The 13,605-nt window shown below is 46.1% G+C and overlaps 1 protein-coding gene across 1 annotated transcript in view; it reads left to right on the top strand.

Annotated features, from left to right (window-relative positions):
* TRMT6 (tRNA methyltransferase 6) overlaps window positions 1–13,605 on the top strand; it is an 84,540-nt gene that overhangs the window by 9,366 nt on the left and 61,569 nt on the right. The window contains exons 3-4 of the mRNA XM_040351690.1: window positions 5,829–5,938; window positions 12,251–12,342. Coding sequence (XP_040207624.1) covers window positions 5,829–5,938; window positions 12,251–12,342 — 202 coding nt within the window. The remainder of the gene's footprint in view (window positions 1–5,828; window positions 5,939–12,250; window positions 12,343–13,605) is intronic.

Here is a 13,605-nt window from a genome sequence, read left to right as displayed (position 1 = left end):
TCCAACTCCAATGGGGCATAATTCTTGTTGCTGACAACAATGGGGCACTACTCCTCCAACTGACACCATCAATTCTTTCATTGACACCAACGATGGGGCACTAGTCCTCCCACTGGACATTTTCTACTCCCAATGGCCCTACTCTGGCCCCCCTAAAGTCTGAAGGACCGTAAACTGGCCCTTTGTTTATAAAGTTTGGAGACCCCTGGTTTAGGTAAATGAGACTTCACTTGTCACCCACTTACCTATTTTTGGTGTTTTTGGTTTGGTCTCTAACACTTCTTTTTTTTTTTTTTTCTGTTGGACTCTTGGACAATTACAGTGGCCCCTTGTAGCCCTGTTTCACATGGTTGGCTCTGTCCCAGCACCAGGGTGTATTGCTGTTGCTAGGGGTAATGGTCAAACAAAGCGGCCTTATTGCTGTTTTTTTCAAGACCGGACTCCTGATAAAAACTTTCTCCAGTTCCTAAAAAGAGCCTTGATCTCTGACCTTGGACCCCAAAGCCAACCATCTTTTGAGCCGATTGCTGCCACTCACTCAGCGTCGGTAAAACTGGCCATGGACAGATTGACATTTGGCGAGTTCAGCAGGAATCGCCTGAATTTCGATCCGTCTATGGGCAGGCAGGTTGCACTGAAGCTGATCTATTGATCCACTTCCGTGCAACTAGCCCGTCGGGTTTTCTTCCTACGGTTACTGCCACCAGCTGTCAGAATACAATAGCGGGAGGAATTCCCCCATCAACACTGACTGTGATGAGGGGGGAAAAAAGCAATTTTCTTAATCTTCTTTAATCCGTTGAAGGAAAAAAAATTGCATAATCTATGACCAGCCCAAAGATTGTAACATGTACCACTCCTCAACTGTTTTTCACAAAACTTACTGAAGTAGAGGGAGTAGAAGCAGTTGGGCTTTGGACTTCAAGTCCTGAGAACAAAGGCTCTCATTTAAAGAACTAGAGGAAGTCAAGTTTTATCAGGAGTTTTGGGCCTGAAAAAAAAAACAGCAGTAACTTTGCTTTGTTTGACCAATACCTCTAAGGCCTCGTACACACGGACGGACTGTCCGATGAAAACGGTCCGCCGGACCGTTTTCATCGGACATGTCCGCTGACGGATTTTGGTCTGATGGTTGTACACACCATCAAACCAAAATCCCCGCGGACAGGATACGTGTGATGTGGCCGCGGCGACGTGCGCAAACCTGGAAGGTCAATGCTTCCACGCATGCGTCGAATCACTTCGCATGTGAGGGCTTTCGGCCGAGCGGACATGTCCGGTAAGTCGTACAGACGACCGAACATGTCCGACGGACAGGCTTCCAGCGGACATGTTTCTTAGCATGCTAAGAAACATTTGTCCGCTGGAAACCTGTCCGATACGCCGGAAAATTGTCCGGTCGGCCGTACAGACGACCGAACATGTCCGCTGAAACTGGTCTGCGGACCAGTTTCAGCAGACATGTTCGGTCGTGTGTACGAGGCCTAGGAGCAGCAATACACCCTGGGGCTGGCATAGGAGAGCCAACCGTGCCAAAACAAGGGGCCATCATAAAGGTCCAAGATCCAACATGGAGAACGGTGGGGAGTCAAACCACATACTCCCAAAACGGGTAATTGGATGACATAGGTGAAGTCTCTTGCTTACTTAAACCTGGCTCCTCTACTCACCAGTGCCCTCTCCTTGGATAACCGATGCTGGGGTGGTGATCGGTGCATAAGGGCTATCTAAATATTAAGGATTCAGAACTGAAAGTTGCCAGCCAAAGCCCACTCCTTCCCCTCACGTGTGGTCGTATTTAAAGTGGAGTTCCACCCATAAATATAACCTTACATCAGTAGTTTTAAAAAAAAATTCATTAGTCCTTTAAGAAATGTTTTTTTTTTTTTTTAGATGCCTTCAAAGTGTTGTTGCTAGGCAGAATAGTTAATCTTCCCACTTCCTGCACCTAGGTGCTTAAGCTTCCTAACCTACACCGCACAGACTCCTGGGAATGTAGTGGGTGTAATTTTCCAGGAGTCTGTGCACTCCCCAGTCTCGAAGAATCATGTGACTTGGACGGTACAGGTGCTGAAACCTGAACTGAAACCTATTACACTGCTTGTGCAGCACTGAGCATGTGCGAGATCTGCAAGGCTGAAATCCAGGAAGTCATACAGTCTGGCTTCATGATGCCCACATGGCCCCAGTCAATTTCTATTTTATAAAGTGTCTGAATGCTGTAACAACCTAACAAAACGGACCTTAGTTTACAGACTAACTTTACTAGAATACATTAAGCTTGTGTATTACAGGGGTATTTATATATAAAAAGTGAAATTGTGGCCGGAACTCCACTTTAAGGCTCGGCGGCAGATCCCAGGCCCTTCCCTACTATGAGTGATGGCCAGTATTATATGCTATTCTGAAAATAGAGTTTAACCACTTCAATACCAGGCACTTTCGCCCCTTCCTGCCCAGGACAATTTTCAGCTTTCAGCGCTGTCACACTTTGAATGACAAATGCGCAGTCATGTAACTTTGTACCCAAACAACATTTTTATCATTTTCTTCCCACAAATAGGATATATGGAGTATGCCCGTGCTACCAAGGTGTGGGGAGCACGGCTGCAGCACTGAAAGTGTATCAGACCAAAAATAGTCACAGAAGGGGGGTAATGCTGCGCTGTATAGGGTGAGTGGGAAAGGGACTAAGTGAATATAATTAGTATTAAGAAATAGTGATCAGTCAATCAAATTTAAACCATGTAGCACATATGTTAAAACAAATAAAACATATGTAACACTCGAACAAATCCTAAAGCCAAAATAAATAAAACTTAAAAAAACTTAAAAAAAAGTGCTGAGTGCAATTGTGCAAAAAAACATAACAAAAAATCCTCAAATAGAATGTTGTATCTTCAATATTGCAACAATGTATAAGCTTTAGTATTCATGTGCAAGCAGCAACAACTTAAAGTGGAGGTTCACACAAAAAAATCAATTTTTAACATTAGATTGAGGCTCATTTTACTAAGCAGAATCGGGTGTTTTTTTTTAAATGAATGCAGTACTTACCGTTTTAGAGATCGATGTTCTCCCGCCGCTTCAGGGTATGATCTTCGGGACTGGGCGTTCCTATTTGATTGACAGCCTTCCGACGGTCGCATACAGCGCGTCACGAGTTCCCGAAAGTAGCCCAACGTCGGTGCGCAGGCGCCGTATAGAGCCGCACCGACGTTCGGCTTCTTTCGGCAACTGGTGACGCGCTGTATGCGACCGTCGGAAGCCTGTCAATCAAATAGGAACGCCCAGTCCCGAAGATCATACCCGGAAGCGGCGGGGGAACATCAATCTCTATAACGGTAAGTACTGCATTCATTTAAAAAAAAACACCCGATTCTGCTTAGTAAAATTAGCCTCAATCTAATGTTAATTATTTTTTTTCGGGTGAACTCCCACTTTAAAGTGCCAGTGCTGGAGTGAAGTTTCCAATGTGGATATCAAATAGGAAAGTGCTCCCTTTCCCCTTGTGATTAATGAGGATGTCCCCTTACCTTACTGCTGTAAGGTAACGGCATATAAAGATATTTCTAGGTACAAGCGGCATACACTCCAGCTGTTTCCTGGAGAGGCGTCTCCTGATACTGTTTAACCTAGGTCTCTAAACAGAGTCTCCCTGTGGGGCCCCGTCTGCTATATCAGCAGTGATCCTCATAAAGGGAGATGCATACGCCAATAATGTAGTAGTTTAAAATATTTATTGATAAAAAAAAAAAAACACAAATCTGTGTACTCACAATAAAGTGCATAAAAATCTGCATAAAACGAGCAGCATGCTTACATACGTCGCCTCTGGTGTCTCAACACGTATTCGTCAGTCACGTGGCTTCATCAGGAGTCCACCGTGATGAATACGCGGCGAGACGCCAGAGGCATCGAACGCCTAGTCAAAGTAACAGAAATACTTCCTGGCCGTCATTCTGCATTCGGCGGGTGGGAAGTGGTTAACTTTTTTTTTTTTTTTTTTTTTTTTTTTTTTCATTAGTAGACCATCTGCAGAATCTGAGAAAATGTGGTCTCCAACTGAGGCCTGTTAGCCAGGTGTGGCCCTTATGCTTTTTTTCCGGCCCTTGGGGCACCAATGAGCGGTACAATTCCTCCCAATGACACCAACGTCGGGGCACAGTTTCTTCCAATGATGGGGCACAATTCTTCCCAATTACACTAATGATGGGGTACAATTCCTTCCAATTACACCAATGATAGGGTACAATTCCTTCCAATTACACCAATGACGGGGCACGTTTCTTCCCAATTACACCAATGATGGGTTATAATTCCTTCCAATGCCACCAATGACTGGGCACGTTTCCTCCCAATTACACCAATGATAGGGTACAATTCCTTCCAATTACACCAATGACGGGGCACGTTTCCTCCCAATTACACCAATGATGGGGTACAATTCCTTCCAATGCCACCAATGACGGGGCACGTTTCCTCCCAATTACACCAATGACGGGGCACGTTTCCTCCCAATTACACCAATGACGGGGCACGTTTCCTCCCAATTACACCAATGACGGGGCACGTTTCCTCCCAATTACACCAATGACGGGGCACGTTTCCTCCCAATTACACCAATGACGGGGCTCGTTTCCTCCCAATTACACCAATGACGGGGCTCGTTTCCTCCCAATTACACCAATGACGGGGCACGTTTCCTCCCAATTACACCAATGACGGGGCACGTTTCCTCCCAATTACACCAATGACGGGGCACGTTTCCTCCCAATTACACCAATGACGGGGCACGTTTCCTCCCAATTACACCAATGACGGGGCACGTTTCCTCCCAATTACACCAATGACGGGGCACGTTTCCTCCCAATTACACCAATGACGGGGCACGTTTCCTCCCAATTACACCAATGACGGGGCACGTTTCCTCCCAATTACACCAATGACGGGGCACGTTTCCTACCAATTACACCAATGACGGGGCACGTTTCCTCCCAATTACACCAATGACGGGGCACGTTTCCTCCCAATTACACCAATGACGGGGCACGTTTCCTCCCAATTACACCAATGACGGGGCACGTTTCCTCCCAATTACACCAATGACGGGGCACGTTTCCTCCCAATTACACCAATGACGGGGCACGTTTCCTCCCAATTACACCAATGACGGGGCACGTTTCCTCCCAATTACACCAATGACGGGGCACGTTTCCTCCCAATTACACCAATGACGGGGCACGTTTCCTCCCAATGCCACCAATGACGGGGCACGTTTCCTCCCAATGCCACCAATGACGGGGTACAATTCCTTCCAATGCCACCAATGACGAGGCACGTTTCCTCCCAATTACACCAATGATGGGGTACAATTCCTTCCAATGACGGCACACGTTTCCTCCCAATTACACCAATGATGGGGTACAATTCCTTCCAATGACGGGGCACGTTTCCTCCCAATTACACCAATGATGGGGTACAATTCCTTCCAATGCCACCAATGACGGGGCACGTTTCCTCCCAATTATGGGGGCACATTCATCCTGTTGATCAGTCTGGCCCCCAAGTCTTAATTTTTTACATAGACTGCAGTTTCTGTTTAATGGATGCATTCTGTCATTTTCAATATTTAAAAAGAATATGCAAGGATTCCCTTGGGCTAAAAAAAAAAAAAAAAATCCTAGCATGCCTTGCAGCTGAAGGGGGACTCGTATATTATCAACAGCATTTATAGATGCATGCCTGCTCCCTGCACAGAAGTATAGAACATAATCACGTACATGCATTTTTCATCCTGATTTAAAAAATTTATTTTTCCCCTCCAGAGCCTAAGGAAGCAGGTGCTGACAACCGGAATATAGTCGACGATGGAAAATCTCAGAAACTAACCAGAGATGACATTGAAGCATTGAAGGAAAAAGGCATTAAAGGCCAGGTTGGTTCAATTTGCTGCATTAACATTCATAGAACTCCGGCTCCCTTCTTCTTTTTTTTTTTTTTTCACACTTGCCTTTCTTTTCGCTTCCAGGGGCCTCGTCCATTATGTAGAATGACAAACTTAGTCTAATTGGCCTCTGCCTATGTCGGGTCAATGTTTCCTTTTACATTTTCAATGTGTTCCTCTCTTCTGTGGGAGAAGGGAGTTGGTGGCTTATTGCACTATTGGTCATTTCCTTTTGGATTTATTTAATTCCTTATTTTGTGAGAGATTTGGTCCAAACTAATAAAGGGATACATTAGAACCTGCTTGTAAGAATGGACCCCCTAACGAGAACCAATCACGGTTGGGCTTACTCTAGGATGTGAATAATCTGTGTCCAATTTATTACTTTTGTGCGGACTTGCTTATTGCAAATTGATATTTGCCAGCTGTGCTTTTTCGGCGCACTTAAAGTGGAACTTCTCTCTCCCAGTCAACACTGATTATTATTAATCCTTATGCTGCTAGCATCACGCCGATCACCCTACTGCACATGCGTGAGGCCTGCTCCTCTCTCCTACTGGCCCATAAGGATGAGCTCCGGCGTGTTCGCCTACAACACGTGCAGAGCCCGCTAGGAAGTGAGCACGGCGTTGTGCTAATCACAGCCAGGGAGACATTGTCCCGATGCTCGGCTGCAGGGATCGTGAAATGTCTCCCTGGCTGTTATTAGTGCAGCGCCGTGCACACTTCCTGGCGGGCTCTGCACTTATGCGAACACGCCGGAGCTCATCCTTACTGGCCCGGTGGCAAGGGGAGGGGGTGGCGGGAGCCCCACGGTGACGTCATGGGCCGCGGACCAGACTCCCGGAGGTGGGAAAAGATACCTATAGTGGCACTGAGCAGATGTTCCACTTTAAGGTGGAATTCTGCTTTAATATGGCCATGGCCAGAAATGCTAGGGGGTCTTTTACAAAGTGATTTCTCAACAAAATAATGCAAGGAGACACGGATGGATGGGGGAATTTGCATTGAATATTAAAAGTGAATTACTGTATTTATTGGCGTATAACACTCACTTTTTTACCCTGAAAATGGAGCGTAAACTGTGCCTGCGTGTTATACGCAGGGGGCTGTGAAACGTTTTTTTCCTGAAACTTCCCTCTTAAAGTGGAGGTTCTGTGGGAAAACTTTTATTTTTTAAACACTAATCTGCTGCTTTTACTATAGTATTTCTTTTACTCACATGTCCCGTTTTTTAGAAGCCGCCAGGATCCTCTTTTGCCATAAAAGAATATTTTATAAAATATAGTGATTGACATTGCCATCTTAATTGTGGGCACTCTGAAGCCCTCCTGTTCGTTCTTCCGGGATGCGGGGAATGCTGATCTCCCAGCATTCACCGCGTAATCCCGTGCATGCGCAGTGTCGACGGCGAGCCGCGCCTTTAAAACTGCAGAGTTGCTATCACAAAGGCCGGCGGCGTCCTGAAAAGGACACGCCCCGCTGTGATAATTATAATAGGGGAAGATGTATCCGCCCTCCCTCATCATATGACGCGCTTCATCATAGCCGACAATGTTAATTCACCCCTCCAGCGTATTGCAGGCTGCAATAGCGTCGGGCGTAAAAACGCCTAGGTGTGAATGCAGCCTTATACTCAATTGTGACATGACGCTACTTAAGACATCACTTGTATATCAAGTCAAAATGTATTCAAAAATGTTGCTTGTCTTGCAAATTGCTCTCAAACCAAGTTACACTCAAACCAAGGTGTAACGGACATATGCCTGCTGCCGGGACATCGATAATCTTCATGCAGGGGGACTACAAGGAACTGCATGGCTTGTCACAATTGGATGTACCACATTGTATTCTGAGCTCAAAGGGTTAACTAGACAAAGAGTCTCTTTCACTGCTGAATGCTAATGTACTCTTCGCATAGCTAATGAACTCTTTTGTGGAGTTAACAGCCTCCTGTGAGGTGTATGCTGATGGGATTATGTGTGAGTGATAATTGTTTTAAAGGTTAATTGAATTCTATTGTCTGATCAAGTTAAGGAGCCAAAACGGCTAGCGACTGATTGGCTCAAGGGAGTGTCATTGTTTTAAAGTGTGTGTATTGAAGTCCCCCCTGGGGGGGGGGGGGAGTGTCATTTGTTTCTGTACAGTTGTAAGCGGATATAAGCAGGCGAAATATGCCAAATAAAGTCAGTCTGCTTGACTCTGCAAACGTAGTCCGTCTCGTTTCTTGGAAGGGCGTTCGATGGGATATACCGGCGGTACTTGAATATCGCAGCTTGCCAGGGAAAAGGACGTCTCCAACGGCTGAGACCCTCACACCAGTGGGTAGCCGTTACATTGGTTGGCAGCGGTGGGATGGTCCTTTTATCCAAAGAGCAAGTGCTGAATGGAGTCGCAGTACGCCAGGCTGAAAAGATCCACACTGAAAGATTTATTAGAGAGTCGTGGTAGGAGCGCCAGCAACAGACCACGGAGGGAGCTGATAGCTGACCTGCTGGAGCTGGACGAAATGGATGGATCCTTGGAAGGAACGGAGCCCCTTGCACAGGTCAGCAAAGAAGATGTAATTACTGGGATTGTACAGCGGAGATTATCCTTGTATCCAGAAACGTCCGTGGAACTAATCAACCAGCTGTTTCGGAAAGCAAGGGAAGAGATACAAACAAAGAGGGGACAAGAACTGGAACTGGTAAGAGCGAGACAGCCCATTACACCTGCAGTTCCTACCCCCCTATATAGCAAGTAGATTATGCGCAAAAAAAGTTTATCAGAGCATTGTTATAGAAGGCAGCATAGTCAATCTGTAAGGTTGAAATCAGTAAAAAATTCCAGCTGTTTGGGGTGGTGATGGGGAATGTGCGGATATATTAGGATGGGAGTATGCACACAGGGCTGCCGTCAATAAGGAACAGAAACCATGTTCCAATCTAGCAAGCAAACAAGGAGAGAGGCGCCTCTGGGTGCAGTACTTAAAACAGTTTAAAAAATGAATTTAAAATTAAAATTAAAAAAACCACAAGTAAAAAAGAAGCCACTCACATTTTGGTGGTCAATCGAAAACGTGTGGAGTCAATTTTCCAGGAGGGTAGGTAGGTATCATCTGGCGGTGTCTTTTCCCTTTTGTCCCGGGTACAGCGCTCTGGGATGCAGGGGATCTGTCCTTCTGCCGCTGGTGGAATCAGTGATTTTCGGCGGTGGGCAGGGGAATTCCTCTGCTGGCGCTGTGAGCCGTGTGTGCCGATGGACGAGCAGGGATGACGTCACCAGGAAAGCGACGCGTTTCTGAATGCTGGCCGCGAATGACAGGGCTGCCGCATTCCTTTCTCAAGCTGTGAAAGGAATTGAGAAAGGAATGCGGCAGCCCTGTCATTCGCGGCCAGCATTCAGAAACGCGTCGCTTTCCTGGTGACGTCATCCCTGCTCGTCCATCGGCACACACGGCTCACAGCGCCAGCAGAGGAATTCCCCTGCCCACCGCCGAAAATCACTGATTCCACCAGCGGCAGAAGGACAGATCCCCTGCATCCCAGAGCGCTGTACCCAGGACAAAAGGGAAAAGACACCGCCAGATGATACCTACCTACCCTCCTGGAAAATTGACTCCACACGTTTTCGATTGACCACCAAAATGTGAGTGGCTTCTTTTTTACTTGTGTTTTTTTTAATTTTAAATTCATTTTTTAAACTGTTTTAAGTACTGCACCCAGAGGCGCCTCTCTCCTTGTTTAGTTCCTACCCCCCCACCTGCTGCTACAGGAAAGAAAATACAGTTCACTGCATTTAAAGCTTTTGTAGAAAGTGAGGAGGAAATCGATGGATATTTGGCGGACTTTGAGAGGCAGTGCTCACTACACCAGGTACCACCAGACCAATGGGTCACTATTTTGTCGGGGAAATTGTCGAGCAAAGCCAATGAAGCCTTTCGGGCTCTCGCTCCAGAGGATATTTTACAATATCAGCAAGTTAAAAAGGCGCTGCTAACCCGATATGCCGTAACGCCAGAAGCCTACCGCCGGCGCTTCCGGGAGTCCAAGAAGATGGCTGTGGACTCCCACATGGAATGGGCCAACCAGTTACAAAGGGTGGCATCCCTTTGGGTCCAAGGGTGCAAGGCCAACACCGGGGAGGAAGTATTGCAGCTGTTCCTAATGGAACATTTCTTCCAAGACCTGGCCGCAGACATACAAGACTGGGTACGAGATCGCCGTCCCGCTAACTTAAACGAGGCGGCTCGGCTAGCAGATGAGTACGCGGAAACAAGGAAAGTAAGCCAGGGTACTACACGGCTGGCTCATAAGGTAGAACCGCGTACTCCAACCGTCACCCCACGCCCAGAGTTTCGGGCTCCAGTCCCACCACATCCTCAGGGGCCTAGCAACTACCCCCGGGATTCGCCTAGGGTGACGTGCCATCACTGCAGCGACACGGGACATATTGCTCGTTATTGCCCTTTGAGAGCTACCAATAACAATTGGAGACGCACAACACCCAACACAGAGGTCACTCCATCACGTCCCTCTGCGGCCCACTGCCTGGAGACCGAGGGGGGCCCTGAGGAATGTCTGGGAATTTGGTATGAGGCAGACCCAATACAAGCGGCCTCTCCGGATAACCGTCGGCATCACCGTCAGGAGGTACGAGTGAATGGACAAATAGCACAAGGCCTAAGAGATTCCGGGACTACTATCACTCTGATTCAAAAACATCTGGTAAAGCCAGAGAACGTGTCCACTCGCACAGTTGCCGTCCGGGTCGTAGGGGGTGCTGTATTTCGCGTACCCACCACCCGGGTGCACTTAGACTGGGGAGCCGGGTCAGGAAAGACCACAGTTGGTATCATGGACAAACCTACCTGCCGAGGTGGTGCTGGGCAACGACATTGGCCCTCTGACTTCGGCTTATTTACCTACACCTGCTGCTGCTTGTCCCGTGACCACCCGCGTTGCTGGAATCAACCCGCTTGCTGCTGAGAACCGGGTAAGACTACCTTCCCCGACATGTACTGTAGATCCGGCACAATATCACAGTCTAAAATGGAAATGTGACAAGTTGGCCAGTGAGAAATCGGAGATGCAACGACACTGTCATGTATTATGAGATGTCCCGTGGCTTGAACATTGAAATGCACAAACAGGCGGAAATTGTCAAAAGATTAAATTGGATTTGCATCCAGGTGGTGCCGTATCTGTCCCAAGAGCATCAGCAACAGGTTTTGGGAGCCATTGAGAGAGCAAAGCAAGTGACTGTTCCAGAATTGAATTCTATTCTTCACCGTCACCATCAGCTACCGACCTGGTAAGCCAATGGGGAGGTCGACGGACTGTCCAGGCAAACGCAACTTTTACCCTAACAGCAGACCGGACATCCCCAAGTTGATCCGAAAAGGATCAATCCGGGTCTGCCGGAGTGTTCCACAAAAGGGGAGTAGTGTAACGGACATATGCCTGCTGCCGGGACATCGATAATCTTCATGCAGGGGGACTACAAGGAACTGCATGGCTTGTCACAATTGGATGTACCACATTGTATTCTGAGCTCAAAGGGTTAACTAGACAAAGAGTCTCTTTCACTGCTGAATGCTAATGTACTCTTCGCATAGCTAATGAACTCTTTTGTGGAGTTAACAGCCTCCTGTGAGGTGTATGCTGATGGGATTATGTGTGAGTGATCATTGTTTTAAAGGTTAATTGAATTCTATTGTCTGATCAAGTTAAGGAGCCAAAACGGCTAGCGACTGATTGGCTCAAGGGAGTGTCATTGTTTCAAAGTGTGTGTATTGAAGTCCCCCCTGGGGGGGGAGTGTCATTTGTTTCTGTACAGTTGTAAGCAGATATAAGCAGGCGAAATATGCCAAATAAAGTCAGTCTGCTTGACTCTGCAAACGTAGTCCGTCTCGTTTCTTGGAAGGGCGTTCGATGGGATATACCGGCGGTACTTGCATATCGCAGCTTGCCAGGGAAAAGGACGTCTCCAACGGCAGAGACCCTCACACCAGTGGGTAGCCGTTACACAAGGTTTTACTGTTTTCTAAACGCTTCAGTTCAGCCAAGTCCTACTATAGGTTGTATTGGCACGATGCATTCTGTACATCATACTACATATACTCCAGACCAGTATATGTTGTACATTGTGCTGCACATTACATAATTTACAGTTTTAGGAAGTAATACATTAAATTATCTCAGCTTGGAAAGCAGAGTGAGAATTTCTACCTGTGAGAAGTATTTCCTAGGATTCAAGCAAATAGTATGAAAATCTATATGTACATAACTAAGAATGGAACCTTTATTTCTTTGCCTTTAGGAAATTGTTCAACAGCTTATAGAAAACAGCACAACTTTTCGAGATAAAACTGAGTTTGCCCAAGAGAAATATATCAAGAAAAAGAAGAAAAAGTAAGTTTGATATAATGGTTTGCTTCATGGTTGGTTAAAGTTGGCTAATTCCTTAACACAAGCAAAGGGGTATGAGCGGGGGCGCAAAGAGGTAAAACCCAGAAGTACCAGAATTCTGTTTCTGCGCAATTTCAGTGATCTGGCCAATGAATGAAAAATAAATAAAAAGTCATATTTGCTGTATGTCTCACCACTTGTTGGCTTGATTGATGTTATACTTACCTGCTAGGTGCAGTTGGTTTTGCACAGCGCAGTCCAGGTCCAGGTCCTCCTCCTATCAGGACCCTCTTCAGCTCTCCTGGCCCCTCCCTCCCTTTTGCGTGTCTCCACAGCAAGCAGCTTGCTATGGGGGCACCTGAGCCGAGCTGCAGCTCCGTGAGTCCATTAGGAGTCTTCTTTCTTTTCTTTCTTTTCTTTCCTTTCTTTCTTTTTCTTTCTTTTTTTCTTTTTTTTCTTTTTTTCTTTTTTTTCTTTTTTTCTTTTTTTTCTTTTTTTCTTTCTTTTTTTTCTTTTTTTCTTGAGGGCACTCCCTAGGAATCTTTAGATCTATATAGGAAGCATGGTCTTTGAACCCCTGAGGACCAGAGGGGGGGAGGATATCTTGGTGGGTTCTCAATGGTGCAATAGTTTGAGGACTTGCCGATCTCTTAACCTCCTGGCAAAAATTCTTTTTTTCTCTTCATGCATATGTCCTAAAGAAAATATATGCTAACCTAAAATAAATTGCAGTATAATTTAAATTCTTTGTATTGGCGAAGTCTTGTATCCCTCTTCCCGTTTTTTCTTTTTTTTCTTTTGGACTGTTAGACGTGTAGAATTTTTCTGCCCGTGAATCCAGTATTGATCGATGCTGAACTAGCAGGAAACGCAAAGCTGATAATAAAGGTTTACCATTAATTTTATCTGCCTAACGTCACCTCTATACCCCCTGAGGTGGTTTCTGTTCTCAGTCTGCTGCATTAGCTCCTCCGCCCGACGCTTCTCGGAAAACCTTATTTAGGAAAAGTGGGAACTGTGAGACTTTCCTGCTGAGACAGAAATTGTCTGAGCTCTGCACTGATCAGGGTTGCTGTTGTGAGCTGTATGAGATATATATGATCCTAACCAATTTAAAGGACCACTATTGTGTAAAATATTGTATTGCATACATTGTAACAATAGTGTTCCATGTATAAATTCTATTTCACATAGCATGCCATTTCTTTTCCCTCCACATTTATGTGATCAAGCTGTCCTATAAAAGTGATTGACAAGTATTGCGAC

The sequence above is a fragment of the Rana temporaria genome, chromosome 4 (assembly GCF_905171775.1).
Source record: "Rana temporaria chromosome 4, aRanTem1.1, whole genome shotgun sequence".
Classification (NCBI taxonomy): domain Eukaryota; kingdom Metazoa; phylum Chordata; class Amphibia; order Anura; family Ranidae; genus Rana; species Rana temporaria.
The sequence above is the reverse complement of the archived record's forward strand: the minus strand, read 5'-3'. Positions and strand labels throughout refer to the sequence as shown.